We start from the raw sequence: 14,639 nt of genomic DNA, 5'->3' as shown, positions 1-14,639 counted from the left end.
GGGGAGATCTGGGTAAGATCAGTGTGCAAGGTTGTGCAGCTGAAATAGAATATGCCAAAACTGGAGTGTACAAAACTGAATAACAGAGTATGTTTGAAATGTTGTCGGATTAGAAAATGTCAATATTCAGCGAATGTCATCGTGTTTCCAACTTGATATCATTCCACACAAGCCAACATAGGGATTATAAGAGTTTGTACATTCTCCCTGTGACTGTGTGGATTACCCCCGGGTGCTCTGGTTTCCTCCCACAGTCCAAACATGTCTGGATTGGGGTTATTGAGTTGCTGGCATGTTATGTTGACGTCAGAAGTGTGGCTCAGCACCATCAGCAGAACTCTGCACAACCCTCATTGATTTGATATGACGCAAGCATCATGTTTCACTGTATGCTTCAATGTCCATGTGACAAATAAAGCTAATCTTTCATCTTCAGATGCACCAGGCAGTTAGGGAGGCAAACCATAATCTGTCCTTTATTACAAAAGGATTTGATTACAGGTGTAGGGAGCTCTTACTGTTATTGTATGGGAATTTGGAATACCACCACAGAGTACTCACCTAGAGAGGGATCTGCTTATTCCAGTAGATTTGTTTTGTGTGCAATCCAGACAGATCATACCACACAGAAGTACACTGAAGTAGCAATATAGCAATAGAGATGTACAAGATGATAAGGGGCATAGAGTGAGTGGAATGCCAGGGACTTTCTCCCAGGCAGAAATGGCTAGCACGAGGGGGCATAATTTTAAGATAATTGGAGGAAAGTATGGGCGGGATGTCAGAGGTAGGTTTTTTTTTACACAGGGAGTGGTAGGTGTGTAGAAAGCCCTGCCGATGTGCTGCTGGGGGCAGATGCATTAGGAATATTTAAGAAAGCCTTAGGTAGGCACATTGAGGAATTGAGGATTAAAAAAAAATGGAGGGCTATGTAGGAAGGAAGGTTTAGATTGATCTTAGTGTTGGTTGGCACAACATCGTGGATCAAAGGATCTGTACTGTGCTGTAGTGTTCCATGTTAAAAAGAAAATGGAATGCAGGGTATAATGTAGCAGGGACAGAAAAAGTGCTGTTCTGGTAAAGAAAGTGCAAGAACCATGAAAAGGTAAATTGGAAGATCAGGGAGCTATATAAATGCAAGATGATTTTTTTAAGTATATGTCTATGTACACCCATGATTACAGGGAGAAAAAAAGGAAATTGCCTTTTAAACTCACGAGAGAGCAGGCAATTTCTTTTTTACGAGGTCGAGTTGCTAGCTCGACACTCAACCCAGCACGGATGGAAAGCGTGCTTGGGGAGCCGGCTGGCTTCGAACTCGGGAGCCTTCGCTCCGAAGTCCAGCACTGATGCCACTATGCCACCAGCCAGCCATGACTACAGGGAGTACGTATATAATCATGAACCTACGAAGTTCGTATGTTTGGAGCAAAAGACATTCCCATGTACACAGGTCCATATCCACTGGTGTGTAGATATCCATGTTACTTGCTCAGCACAAAACTTCCCAATTCACTTCCAGGGACCTGAAGTTGGACAACGTTCTGCTGGACGGCGACGGCCACATTAAAATCGCAGATTTTGGCATGTGTAAAGAGAATATTCTCAACGATGCACGGACCAGCACGTTCTGTGGAACACCTGACTACATAGCGCCTGAGGTCAGTGTATCTGTTATTTTGGCTACACCAGTGACATTCTTCCCAAAAGGTATTACAGTTCATCAGAATAAATAGGGAAAAGGTTGCTGCTGAAGAAAGGCTGAATGAACCAGAAGGTGTGGGAACAAAAGAGAAAATGATTTCTCTATGAAATCTACATATAAATTACTCATTGTATAATGAAGACATAACAGTATTTTGCCAGCAAATCATAAACACAAGAGATTCTGTAGATGTTGGAAATCACAAAATGCTGGAGGAACTCAGCAGGTCAGGCAGCATTTATGGAGAGGAATAAATTGTCCTGACAAAAGGCCTCGGTCTGAAACGGAGAGATAGGGACTGTTGATGTTTATGATTGAGACCTTCGTCAGTACTGAAAGTTAGAGGAATGATAGTGGGTATAAAATAGTGGTGGGAATGGGGTGCAGCAAGAGGCAGTCAGTGATGGCTGGGTCCAGATGACATGGATGAGGCTGATGAGTGCGGGATGCGGGGAGTTGTGCAATGACTGAGTGGAAGGACTGAAGATGAGGAAGGTGGAGCATGGAATAAAGGGGGTGGGGGAAGAGAAAGAGATTAGGTGATGGGTGTCAGTAGAATCAATGGTTCAGTTTAATATCAGAGAATGCGTACAGTATACAACCTGAAATTTCTGTTCTTCGCAGATATCCACAAAACAAAAAACCCCAAAGAATGAGTGACAGCAATATCAGAACCCCAAAGCCCCCTTCACTCACACAAGCAGCAGCAGAAGCATTGACCCTCCCCCCATTTGCACCAGCAAAAGCACCAACCACGCCCCCCCCACCATGCAAGCAAAAGCAAAAGTCCTTTAGGAGATCTTGATCTAGAGATCAGGGGAGAAGAGAAAAAGGAACAGAAAGACAGAGAGGGAACAGATACCAGTAATTTGAGACAGTCCACATGGAATGAGATGTTCCTCTAACTTGTGTTTAGCTCCAGCCTGGCATTTCCATCAGTTCCACCTAGGTTCTTGTCTACGGGCTAGAGTCAATTTACAGTTAACCCACCAACCCACACATCTTTGGGAGATGGGAAGAAACTGGAATGCCCAGTGGCAACCCAACTGGTCACAGGATGAGCCTGCAAACCCCACACAGACAGCACCCAAGTCCTGGTCTCGGGAGCTGTGACACAGCAGCCCTACTACCTGGGCCACTTGGCCAGCCCTGGAAACTGATTGAGTTCTGGGGACTGATAGTTGCAGCTACCCAAACCCTCAGCTGGATCCCACTGTATTTGTTTCAGGACCATGCCAATCACTGTATGCACAGGAACTAGTCCATGCTGACCAAAACTAGTTCCTCATGCATCCTGTTTTTAGTATATTGAGTTTTGATTTACAGGTTACATATACACTATTTACGTTCATCACAACTAGCGTTCATCGCTCAGTCCTGAATTTGGGTTCCGAGGGAACTAACGTTCTACATACACTAACCCTCTCGAGTAAGTACACTCTGAGTCACTTGTTATTCCTCTGTTATGTTCTTGGAATAAATCCTCATTGTTACATTCTACTTTGCATCTCTGCATCTGGGTTCGTTTGCCTGAAAACCTTGTTACAACCACTTCCTCATTCCATATATAGACCACTCTCTGAGTGACAAGGTTTCCCCTCAAGTTCCTATTAAATCGCACCCCTCTCACCTTAAATCTATGCCCTCTGGTTTTTGATTCCCCAACCCTGGGTAAAAGACAGTGTGCATTCACCCATCATATGTCCCTTGTGATTTTATGCACCTCTATAAGTTCACCCCTCATCTCCTGTGCTCCATTGAATAAAGTTCCAAGCTTCAATTCTGATGTTATTAAAAATATTGAACAGTGTCCTGGTAGGATAAGGTGAAGTCTTGACCTCATAATCTACCTCAATATGACCTTGCACCTTACGGTCTGTCTGCACAGCACTTCCTTTGTAACTGTAACACTTTATTCTGCTTGGAAGACATTATAAATTTGCAGATGGGTCCATATTTCTTATTTCCTAATGGCATAAAGAGGCCATTAAGAAATAAGTCACATCAAGTAATTGACAGTTGTAAGAGCATCCAATGAATGACTATCCCTACTAATCTTCCCGAACTTTTTCTCTCAAACCTACTCACTCTCCCACCAAAGTGGCAAAGTTGGATTGGTGCTTCACTACAACGTAATGTACTAAACACAGTTTAGTACCTGTAATGCTGGACAACAGTTACAACAATACCTGGACTAGATACAGAAAAAGTTACAAATCCTTGGGTATGGGTTGGATTTGGAATGGTCATGTTGAGGTTGGGTTTGAATTGGCTATCGTCAAATTGGGTTTTGTTTGGTTATAGTCAAGTTGGGTTCAGATTGGTTATGGTCAGGTAGGGTTCGGGCTGGTTTTAGGGAGTCTTCGTCTAAATGTTAACTTGCAGGTTGATTTGGTGGTAAGGAAAGCGAATGCAACGTCAGCATTCATTTTGAGAGGACTAGAATATAAAAGCAAGGATGTAATGCTGAAGCTTTATAAGGCATTGATTAGAACACACTTGGAGCATTATGAGCAGTTTCAGACCGCTTACCTAAGAAAGGATGTGCTCGCATTGGGGAGGGTCAAGAGGAGATACAAGAGAATGATCCTGGGAATGAAAGGGTTAGTATATGAGCAACATTTGATGGCTTGTACTTGCTGGAGTTTAGAAGAATCGGGGGGGGTGGGGCAGGGAGCGAGATCTCATTGAAACCTATCTAATATTGAAAGGCCGAGATAGAGTGGGTGTGGAGAGGGTATTTTCTATCGTGGGGGATGCCAGGACCAGAGGGCACAGCCTCAGAATGGGAGGTCCCTTTAGAGCAGAGATGAGGAGGAATTTCTTTAGGGTGATGAATCTGTGGATCTTGTTGCCACAGGTGGCTGTGGAGGCCAAGTAATTGAGAACATTTATTTATTTATTTTTTACTTATTAAGATGCAGCACAGAATATGCCCTTTGAGCCATGTCACCCAGCAACCCCCAATTTAATCCTAGCCTAATCATGAAACAATTCATAATGACAAATTAACCCACCAACTGGTAGGTTTTTGGACTGTGGGAGAACACTAGAGTACCCAGAGGAAACCCACGCAGTCAAAAGAAGAACTTACAAACTTACAGGCAGTGGTGGGAATTAACCCAAGTCACTGATACAGTAAAGCATTGTACTAACCTCTACACTACCGTGCCGCACTGGTAAAATGGAGGTTGATCAGTTCTTGATTAGTAAAAGCATCAAAGGTTTCAGGGAGAAGGCAGGAGAATGAGGTTGAGAGGGATAATAAATCAGTCATGATAGAATGGTAGAGCAGACTCAATTGGCCAAATCGCCCAATTTTGCTCCTATATCTTATGGTCTTATGGTCATGGTCATATTGGTTTTGTGTTGGCTACATTCAGATTGGCTTTGTTAAGGTCTGGTTTGATTCACAGACAAGCACACAAGCCACTGGGCCAAATCCAAGACATAGAGCTTGATGCTTCAGATAAAATCCCTGCTGAGCGTTTGAGTCCCAGGAATTGATAATGCTGCAGTGAAGCATAATGTGTTCTCTCTGGTTCTGAGTTCCATCTGTTCCACTGTGCAGATCCTGCTTGGACAGAAGTATAGCATGTCAGTGGATTGGTGGTCTTTTGGGGTTCTTCTCTATGAGATGCTGATTGGCCAGTCACCATTCCACGGTGGGGATGAAGATGAACTTTTCCAATCCATCCGCACAGATGATCCCATCTACCCGCGCTGGCTGGGCAAGGAAGCCAAGGACATCCTAGTCAGAGTAAGAATGTTTTTAAATATTGGAGTTGAGTTTATTGTCATTTGCACAAGTACATGTATGCAGAGGTGCAATGAAAAACTTACTTGCAGCAACATCACAGGTACGTAAAATCAGATAAACGAATTAAACATACACAATTTTTACAAGAAATGAAAAACAATTAGAACCAAAGAATTGCCCATTTTAACGCAAAGTGATCAGAGTGGACATAGTGTTGCTACCTGGAGTGGTGATTAGCATTCTGCCAGTGGGTTCAAATCCAAATGACTGCTTCAGGAACTAAGTGGTTGAAGGGAAGTAGGTGTTCTTGGTGTGGAAATAGCAACCGATTTGTGCACGGTAAGTACCCAAAAACAGATTGATAATGAACAAAGTATAGGTTTTGGCTATTGGAGGAGGAAGTAATATCCAGCATATGAGCATTATCCCTGTTCTCACTTGAAGTAGAAGAGCTTCTTTGATCTTCATGGCCTTCTTTAGCCCTTAAGAATCTGCCATTTGATCATGGCTGATTTATTTTCCTTCTCATTCACTATAAAGCTTCCATATCCTTCCTACAATGAGGTGACAGAAGTGAACCAATAATTCAACTGTGGTCTAGATACTGCATGGACGTCTCCCCTTGTGTGGGTGCACAAGAGGAGCCCATTTAAAACTGAAAGTGAAGATTACTTGCTTCTCTCTGAGGATGGTGACTCTAGGGAACTTTCTAACCAGAGACCTGAAGGGCAGAGTGGCTGAATATATTCAAAGCTGAGGTGGATTTTTGGATTGTGGAGTAATGAGTGGCTTTGGGATCAGGCAGGAAGATGAAGTTGAAGCCAAGATCAGATTAAGTGCCATCTTCTGGCCTTCAGTAATAGGTAAAGGGGATTAAAGAGATTAAACAGATGTACATCGAAACATGCAATGAAATGCACTGTTTGTGTCAACAATGAAGACAGATCCAGGATGTGCTGGGCAGCACATGTGTCACCACACTTCATCTGCCAACATAGCATGCCAGCAACTCACTGAACCTAAACAGTGGAATCTGGGAGGAAACCAGAGCACCTAGAGGCGTCTGTTAGTCTTGCGAGACCATGGATCTGCGCCTGGAAAGTCTTCACTCTCCAGGGCGCAGGCCTGGGCAAGGTTGTACGGAAGACCAGCAGTTGCCCATGCTGCAAGTCTCCCCTCTCCATGACACCAATGTTGTCCAAGGGAAGGGCATTAGGACCCATACAGCCTGGCACCAGTGTTGTCGCAGAGCAATGTGTGATTAAGTGCCTTGCTCAAGGACACAACAAGTTGCTGGGCTGGGGCTCAAACTCACGACCTTCAGGTCGCTAGTCCAATGCCTTAACCACTTGGCCACGTGCCCACACACACACCTAGAGGAAACCCACACAATCACAGGAAGAAGGTACAAACTCCCTATGGACAGCAGCAAGAACTGAACCCCAGTCGCTGGCTCTGTAAAGCATGATGCTAACATGCTGCCTATTATTATGCACTGAGTTACAGTGAAAAGCTTTTGTTTGCATGCCATCAAGACAGATGGTTGCGCACGTGAACAACCAAATGATGAAGCAGAAGTTTTCAGTAAATCAAGTGGGAAACATGCTTGCCTGAACATACCTTGGTTCATGATAAGAAGCTGCATGATCAGTGACCAGTTTTCTTCTTCCAGCTCTTTGTCAGGGAGCCCGAGAGAAGGTTGGGAATAAAGGGGAATATTCGTCAACATTCCTTTTTCCGGGATATTAACTGGCAGGCGCTGGAAAACAGAGAAGTGGATCCACCATTCAAACCTACTGTGGTAAGTGCAGTCTTCAATTGTGTCTGCCTCTGGCACATCATTTTATCCCCCTTCCACAGTTATTGCTCCCACCCTGCATCATGACTTTAATAAGGTTAAACAGGACATAGAAACTACAGTTTTATATAAGGTTCACAATGTATCCCCAAAGCATAAGAACCTCCTTATTTCTGTAAGCATAGAACATCACAGCACAGTACAGGCCTTTTGGCCCACAATGTTGTGACAACCTTTTAACCTACTCTTAAGATCAATCTAACCCTTCCCTCCCACCGAGCTCTACATTTTTTTTCTTCCATGCATCTAAGAGTTTCTTAAAAGTTCCTAATGCATCTGCCTCTACCATGAAGGTGAACGCACCATTCAACTTCTTAACCACTCTCTCAGTTTGCACTGCAGCTTTGAGAACGTGCGCCCCAAGTTCCTTCTGTTTTTCCACACGGTTAAAATTCTTGTCGTTAACCCTATATCGGCCTTCAGATTTGACCTTCCAAAGTGAATCACTTCACAGTTTTCCAGGTTGAATTCCATCTGCCGTGTTTCCACCCAGCTTTGCATCCTATCATTGTCCCATTGAAACCTATATCCTTCCTATGATTTCCCTAATTCTTGTCCTAACATGTTGTACTACCAGTTATTGCCCTAATTCTGCTGTATTAATTATTGAAATGAGGCTCTTCAGATCTTCATGCTTTCATTGTCCCCTTGACAGAAATCAACAAGTGACTGCAGCAACTTTGACAAGGAATTCTTGAATGAGAAGCCAAGACTGTCGTGTGCAGACAGGACCCTCATCAACAGTATGGATCAAAACATGTTCAACAATTTCTCCTTCACCAACCCCAAGATGGAGAGAATGCTTTGATGAAGATTAAATGATGTCATAGAATATCTTACTTCTGTAACACTGAAGAGTTTGAAGTTCTCTGTTTGCACTTGAAGACAGCATGCTCTTGGAATCAGTTGTTGCGAGGTTCTGTGTTGAACATGTGGCGTGAATTAGTGGTATCACATTTGTTAAATATACCCAAGTGTACCTGGACACGTGCATTGGAAGCCATTTTGTCAGCACATCATCCTTAGTATCTGAGAAGAGAACCCAACTGTTTCTTAGACTAAACCTACAAGATACTTGTATCTAATTATGGTGTCTATAATCTTCAAGCACAGTTGTTGAAGGACTGGGCTATCACTGCATGTAGAAATGTTTAGTTTTTGATTTTGTGTTTAAAAGTATTCATGTGGACACACCATGAGGCAAGACTGCTGCTTCTTGGAAGGTGTTTCCTCATTTTCGAGCTGTGGGCATGCGGCAATGCTTCCTCCCAAGTGATATGCTGAACTTATGCCAAAGTCTTCAACGTAGTTCACAAGGTTGTGTCTGAGCTGGCAGACCGACAATGCGAGCCGTGCACAGGCCTCGGTGAACTGGAGCGGGAGTTCCTAATTGGTGCGGGTGGAGCCACTGCATACCACAGTGACTGTCCTTGCTGAGTCAGCAAAATGAAAATCTTGGCAACATTTCCCACCCTGACCTCAACACACCAGATCTGTTTCTAGTAACTCAACCTCCATCCCCACTGGTATCCTGTTCAACCAATGTTAGTGTCAGGATCTGTCCTTCAGCTGGCTTTGTTTGTGTGTATGAGATGCAGGGGTACAGTATGTGTTTATGTGGTATAGAGATCTGTGTGTGCATGTGTGTGGTGCATGCGTGTGGGAATTTATGCATGTATGTGTGCTTGTATGTGATGCAGATATGTGTATATGTGACTAGTATGTGTTTACATGGTGTAGAAGTGTATGTGTGTATGTGACTGTGAGGGAGAGTGTGTTGATGTGTGAGGTGTGTGTGATTGTATGTGTGGAGGGAGGGCACAAGTAGTGGGGGGTTTGTGCAGGTATTTCCACATGTGTATGGTGTTGGTCTGTGTGTAGTGGGGGGTGCAGTTGGTGGGTTGTGTGTGTTTGTGTGAAGCAGGTAGTTGTGCTGTGTTTGTGTGTTGGGGGGGAGGGCACAAGTAGTGTAGGGGGATTGTGCAGGTATTACCGCATGTGTATGGTGTGGGTCTGTGTGTAGTGGGGCGAGGCAATTGGATTGTGTGTGTTTGTGTGGAGGGTGTTGCTCTGTGTGATATGGTGTAAGAGATGTGTGTGTCTAGTGTAGAAGTAACTGTGGGTATCTATAAGACTATGTTATAGAAACTCATGCGGGGTGTTTGTGTAGTATAGAAGTGCGTGTGGGTGTGTATACTGTAGAAGTGCTTGGGGTAGTATTTGTGTGGATCGCGTTGGTGTGTCCTGTACACATGAAGTCTCTGTGTTTCATGTGTATTCTACCAGTGGGGTGGTTAATCAATTAGTTATGATGAGCTGTGGCTGGTATGGTTCTGCTAACTTCCTTCAACACTCCCCTGTCAACGGCAATAGAATAGGAAAATTCACAGGAGCCATTCTAGCAATCGAGATTGGATGGAGTCCGAAAGTTTGAAAAGAAATCCAAGCATGTTGACATACTGTAGTCGGCTTTTCCAATGAGTCAAGCACTGGAAATATATATGGAGTTAGGTAAAAAGGGAAACGTATGCACTGAGCATTAGCTTGAAGAGTGGAATGTAATTGGGATCATCCTATGTAGGGGTCTGGCTTTTCATGAACTTGAGTTTCAAGCTCCCTATAAAAAGGATCATGTACAATAGTTCAATCAAGTTTTCTAACAGACCCAATCTTACTCTGGTGAGAATTATTTAGGTCATAACTTCATCATTATACTGCAATTTTTCGTTTGTTGGTTTCAATAATTTTTTGCTGAATTGTCTCCCAAACTCCAGGCCCAGGCAACCCGCTTCACTTGCCACAGTGCTGAATTCACCTTCCACGCACAACCCTCTTCTGCCCCGCATCAAATAGCCCACTTGCATCACTATCCAGAGTGTCCCAGGAAGACTGTAATCATCAATTGTCATCAAGCATAAGATCAGGAGCCTGGCCAAGACACATGTTTATAGTGGAGAGGTGGAGGGAGGTAACTCCAGATCTTGGAGCAGATGGCTAAAGGCATGGCCAGCTGTTGTGGAGCAAGCAAAACCAAGGACGACCTAGAGGACAGAATTACAGGGTGCAGAGATCTTGGAGCATGACAGGAATCAGGGCATTCCAGAGTTCAGAGTTCAATTCCAGCACTGTCTCTGAGAAGTTTGTACGTTCTCCCCGTGAACCAGGTCGGTTTCCTCCGGGTGCTCCAGTTGCCTCCCGCAGCTGGTTAGTAGGTTGATTGGCCATTGTAAATTGTCCTGCGATTCGGCTCGGGTTAAATTGGTGGATTGCTGGGCGGTGAGGCTCAATGGGCTGGAAGGGCTTGCCCCACACTGTATCTCTAAATAATAACAACTGGAGGAGATTTCAGAGATTGAGGTGGCAAGATGGGATCAACTAACTCTGTGGAGGGATTTGAAAGCGAGGCTGAGAATTTTACAATCAAAGCCGTGCTTAATTCAGTGCCCGCAGAGATGAATGCAAATCCTTGTTTATGTTTTTTTTCTTTTTCCGATCTATGGGTATTCAGAAGACAAACAAACTGCTTGATTTTTCTCAGTTCTCCTCCTCCCCTTCTTTCCACCCTTATTACAGTTCTCAACTTTAGGATATTCAAGAAAAGTAAAGGTTCTTTTCTAGGAGGCATGGCTTAATTAGACCATGAGATATAGGAGCAGAATTGGGCCATTTGGCCCATCAAGTCTATGCCATTCTATCATAGCTGATTTATTATCCTCTCAACTCCATTCCCCTGCCTTCTACCTGTAACCTTTGAAACCCTAACTAATCTAGAGCCTAGCAACCTATACCCATTGACTCAGCTTCCACAGTAGTCCTTGGCCATGAATTTCACAGATTCACCATCCTCTGGCTAAAGGTTCTACCCCACCAGATTTGCATCAGTTTAAAGGAATGCCCTCAGCTTAGAACAAAGAAATTACAGCACAGTACAGGCCCTTCAGTTCACGATGTAGAGTTGACCCTGCTCCAAGATCAATCTTAAGCCTTCTTTTCCATATAGCTCTCCACTGTTCTTTCATCCATGTGCCTATCTAAGAGTTTTTTAAATGTCTCTAATGTATCTGCCTTTGCCCCCACCCCTTGCAACGAGTTCCATGCACCCACCACTCTCTGTGTAAAAACAAACTTACCTTTGACATCCCGCTTTACTTTATTCTAATGACCTTAAAATTATGCCCTTTTGTATCAGCCATCTCTGCCCTGGGAAAAAGGCTTTGGCTGTCCACTCTGTCTCTGCCTCTATCAAGTCACCATCTCCTTCACTCCAGAGAGAAAAGTCCTAGCTTATTAAGATTGTCCTTATAAGACCTGCTGTCTAAATCAGGCAGCATCCTGGTAAATCTCCTCTGCACCCTGCTTAAAGCTTTCCTATAGTAAGGCAACCAGAACTGAGCTTGGGCAGGCTAAGTCAGGAAAGACTGCTGTTGTTGGCATGTATCATTCTTGGATCAATGTTGACTGAGTCTTCTGTAGGTGGAATGAATTCACAAGGAGTCTGTGATTTATCTTCAGAACAATCTTCATCTTTATGACAAGCTGATGCTGACAGTAAGAAATGGTATTACAGTAATGAAAGCTTTGGATTGGGGAACATTCATACCAGGACAATTGACTACCCTGTTGACGTCAACTTGTAATAAAGAGAAAGGTGGTTCACTTCCAGCAGCTGGGATGTGTAATCTTGTTCTGGAATTAGAATTCCAATGTGCAAAGAAAGTTGGGTAATGTAATGGGAAAACTTACAGGAGTATGAGGGTGAATCAGATGGTATAGGGCTAGCTGGATATCTTTGTCAAAGAGGGAAGATGCAATGTTCTGTGCACTGTGATACCAAAAAGTCTCCAAGTAATGCACCAATGTTGGAAGCTTTCAGTGGTCTGCTTGTATGAACCTGGAGAGAGCAAAAAAGATTCAGATACCTTAATGAGCAAACTGTGCAAAGTAATTATTGTTTTTGTCACTAAATCTGCAAAGAAGTTGCAGAAAGGGAATTTCCTCTGTTAATGATTTTTTGGACATTTGACACCTTTGAAAAACTAATATACTTGATTTCTATTAACACAAAATTTCAACATGGGTGCAAGTCATAACTTTTTCCGAGGCCATCTGTTTTGAATCAATTTGGATTTGATTAGAATGGAAATGTGGCAAGATATGAGACATTATATGATTTTGGTGGTTACCTCTGTTGTTCCATTAGGCCACCGAAAGGAATATTAAAGGACTTTATTGGGTCATATATTCTACTCGTGGATTTGAAAGCTATCTTTTTAAATATATTGGGTAGATATTAATGTCCCTGGTGTTATATTGCCTTGGTCAAAGATCACAAGAGGTGCACCACAGGATTGAATGGGTCTGAGGTATTAAATGAAGGTATTATAATTTGCCACAATTCAGTTTGATACGAAGTAGAAAATTTTAGATTGGTTATGAGATGTTAATGTGCAGTGCTGAAAGCATGGCACACAAAGGTCAAAGTCACACTTCAAAATACAGTACAACAGAATCTAGTTACACTGTGAATTGTAACCGTTCCCATACTCTCCGGGGGGGGGGGGGGGCGGGGGGAGTAGAGGTCAGGGGTTTCAATAAAATCATGAGCCACCACTGACTGCTGACTCTAATAACCTAAGAAATAACATTTTGGAACTCTCAATTCAATTTATAACTTTAAAAAAAAAACATAACACAAAGCTGTGGATATTTTCATGTAGGTATATCTGCAGTTCAATCTCCATCTGAAACTCTTCTTTGTCTAGGATTATTTGTTATGGACACTTGGTCTTTAATATATAAAAGGGCATTCCAGCCTCCATCACTGGCATTCTGCATGCTCATATCTTGCACTTGGATTCACGCCCTAACAGTGAAGTGATTACATAGTTGTCAATGTTGTATGATAGAATTACATCAGGTGTATAATTACCTCATTAGATTTGTACAAAGTAAAATTGTGTTGGAAAATGACAATAATGCCTACCTGTGTGTTTCTTGATTTGCATATTTGTCCTGGTTTTGAATTGAATTGAATTTATTTCTTGCATCCTTCACATACAAGAGGAGTAAAAATCTTTACGTTACGTCTCCATCTAAACGTGCAATGTGCAATTATAGTAATTTATAATAAACAGAACAGTCAATGTAATATAGAGTACACTCAAGTCAGCGTGAGTTCATCAGTCTGATGGCCTGGTGGAAGAAGCTGTCCGGGAGCCTGTTGGTCCTGGTTTTAATGCTGCAGTACCGCTTCCCGGATGATAGCAACTGGAATAGATTGTGGTTGGGATGGCTTGGGTCCCCAGTGATCCTACAGGCCCTTTTTACACACCTGTCCTTGTAAATGTCCTGAATTGGGCTGTCCACACCACTCTCTGCAGAGTCCTGCGATTGAGGGAGGTACAGTTCCCATAGTAGGCAGTGATGCAGCCAGTCAGGATGCTCTCAATTGTGCCCCTGTACAAAGTTCTTAGGATTTCGGGGCCCATACCAAACTTCCTCAACCGTCTGAGGTGAAAGAGGTGCTATTGTGCCTTTTTCACCACTCAGCTGGTGTGTACAGACCACGTGATGTCCTCGGTGATGTGGATACTGAGGAACTTTGAAGCTGTTTACCCTCTCAACCCCAGATCCCTTGATGTCAATAGGGGTTAGCCCATCTCCATTCCTCCTGTAATCCACAACCAGCTCCTTTGTTTTTGTGACATTGAGGGAGAGGTTGTTTTCTTGACACCACAGTGTCAGAGAGATGACTTCTTCCCTGTAGGCCACCTTGTTATTGTTTGAGATAGCATTCATTTCGAGAACGAGAATATAAAAGTAAAGATGTACAGCTGAGGCTTTGTATGACATTGGTCAGACCACATTTGGAATATTGTGAGCAATTTCCCCGGTGTCCCCGGTGTTTGCGAAAGGTGAGTCTGATCCCGTTGCCACACAACTTTCCAGACAGCTGGACGGTGCCCCACTACTTGTCCTTCAATGGAAAGTTCTTCTGGACCAACACCGTTGGCCACAAGACCATCAGCATGGAATGGCCTGCAGACATCAGACACAGTGGGGTGGTTTCCCGGGCAGGCTGTCCAGCCCATCTGGCAGATTACCTCAAGGCTAGGCCCCACCAGCAGGCACCAAGGCCTCACCTGGCTGGCTGGGAGAGGGGCCCTCCCAGTCAGATCCTTCCTGCTTGCCCAGAGCATCATCCCCACAGCCCACTGCCCACTGGATGGCCGCAGTGGGGAAGAGACAGTCACCTCTTCGCAGGCTGCAGCTTTATGAAAAGGGCGTGGGGAAAGATGAAAGGATCTGTGTCGTGT

General features: G+C 43.7%; 1 protein-coding gene across 2 annotated transcripts in view; it reads left to right on the top strand.

Annotated features, from left to right (window-relative positions):
* prkcq (protein kinase C, theta) overlaps positions 1-12,871 on the top strand; it is a 130,956-nt gene extending 118,085 nt beyond the window's left edge. The window contains exons 15-18 of one of the 2 annotated variants that reach the window (XM_072240951.1): positions 1,523-1,661; positions 5,277-5,465; positions 7,138-7,266; positions 7,979-12,871. In XM_072240951.1, coding sequence (XP_072097052.1) covers positions 1,523-1,661; positions 5,277-5,465; positions 7,138-7,266; positions 7,979-8,131 — 610 coding nt within the window. In that variant the 3' untranslated portion in view covers positions 8,132-12,871. Of the gene's footprint in view, positions 1-1,522; positions 1,662-3,031; positions 3,135-5,276; positions 5,466-7,137; positions 7,267-7,978 lie in introns of those variants that run through there. The other variant, XM_072240952.1, reaches the window with a different exon arrangement.
* Positions 12,872-14,639: the final 1,768 nt, after the last annotated feature.

The sequence above is a fragment of the Mobula birostris genome, chromosome 23, assembly GCF_030028105.1.
Source record: "Mobula birostris isolate sMobBir1 chromosome 23, sMobBir1.hap1, whole genome shotgun sequence".
Classification (NCBI taxonomy): domain Eukaryota; kingdom Metazoa; phylum Chordata; class Chondrichthyes; order Myliobatiformes; family Myliobatidae; genus Mobula; species Mobula birostris.
Note: the sequence above shows the minus strand (reverse complement) of the source record. Positions and strands in the feature narration are given on the sequence as shown.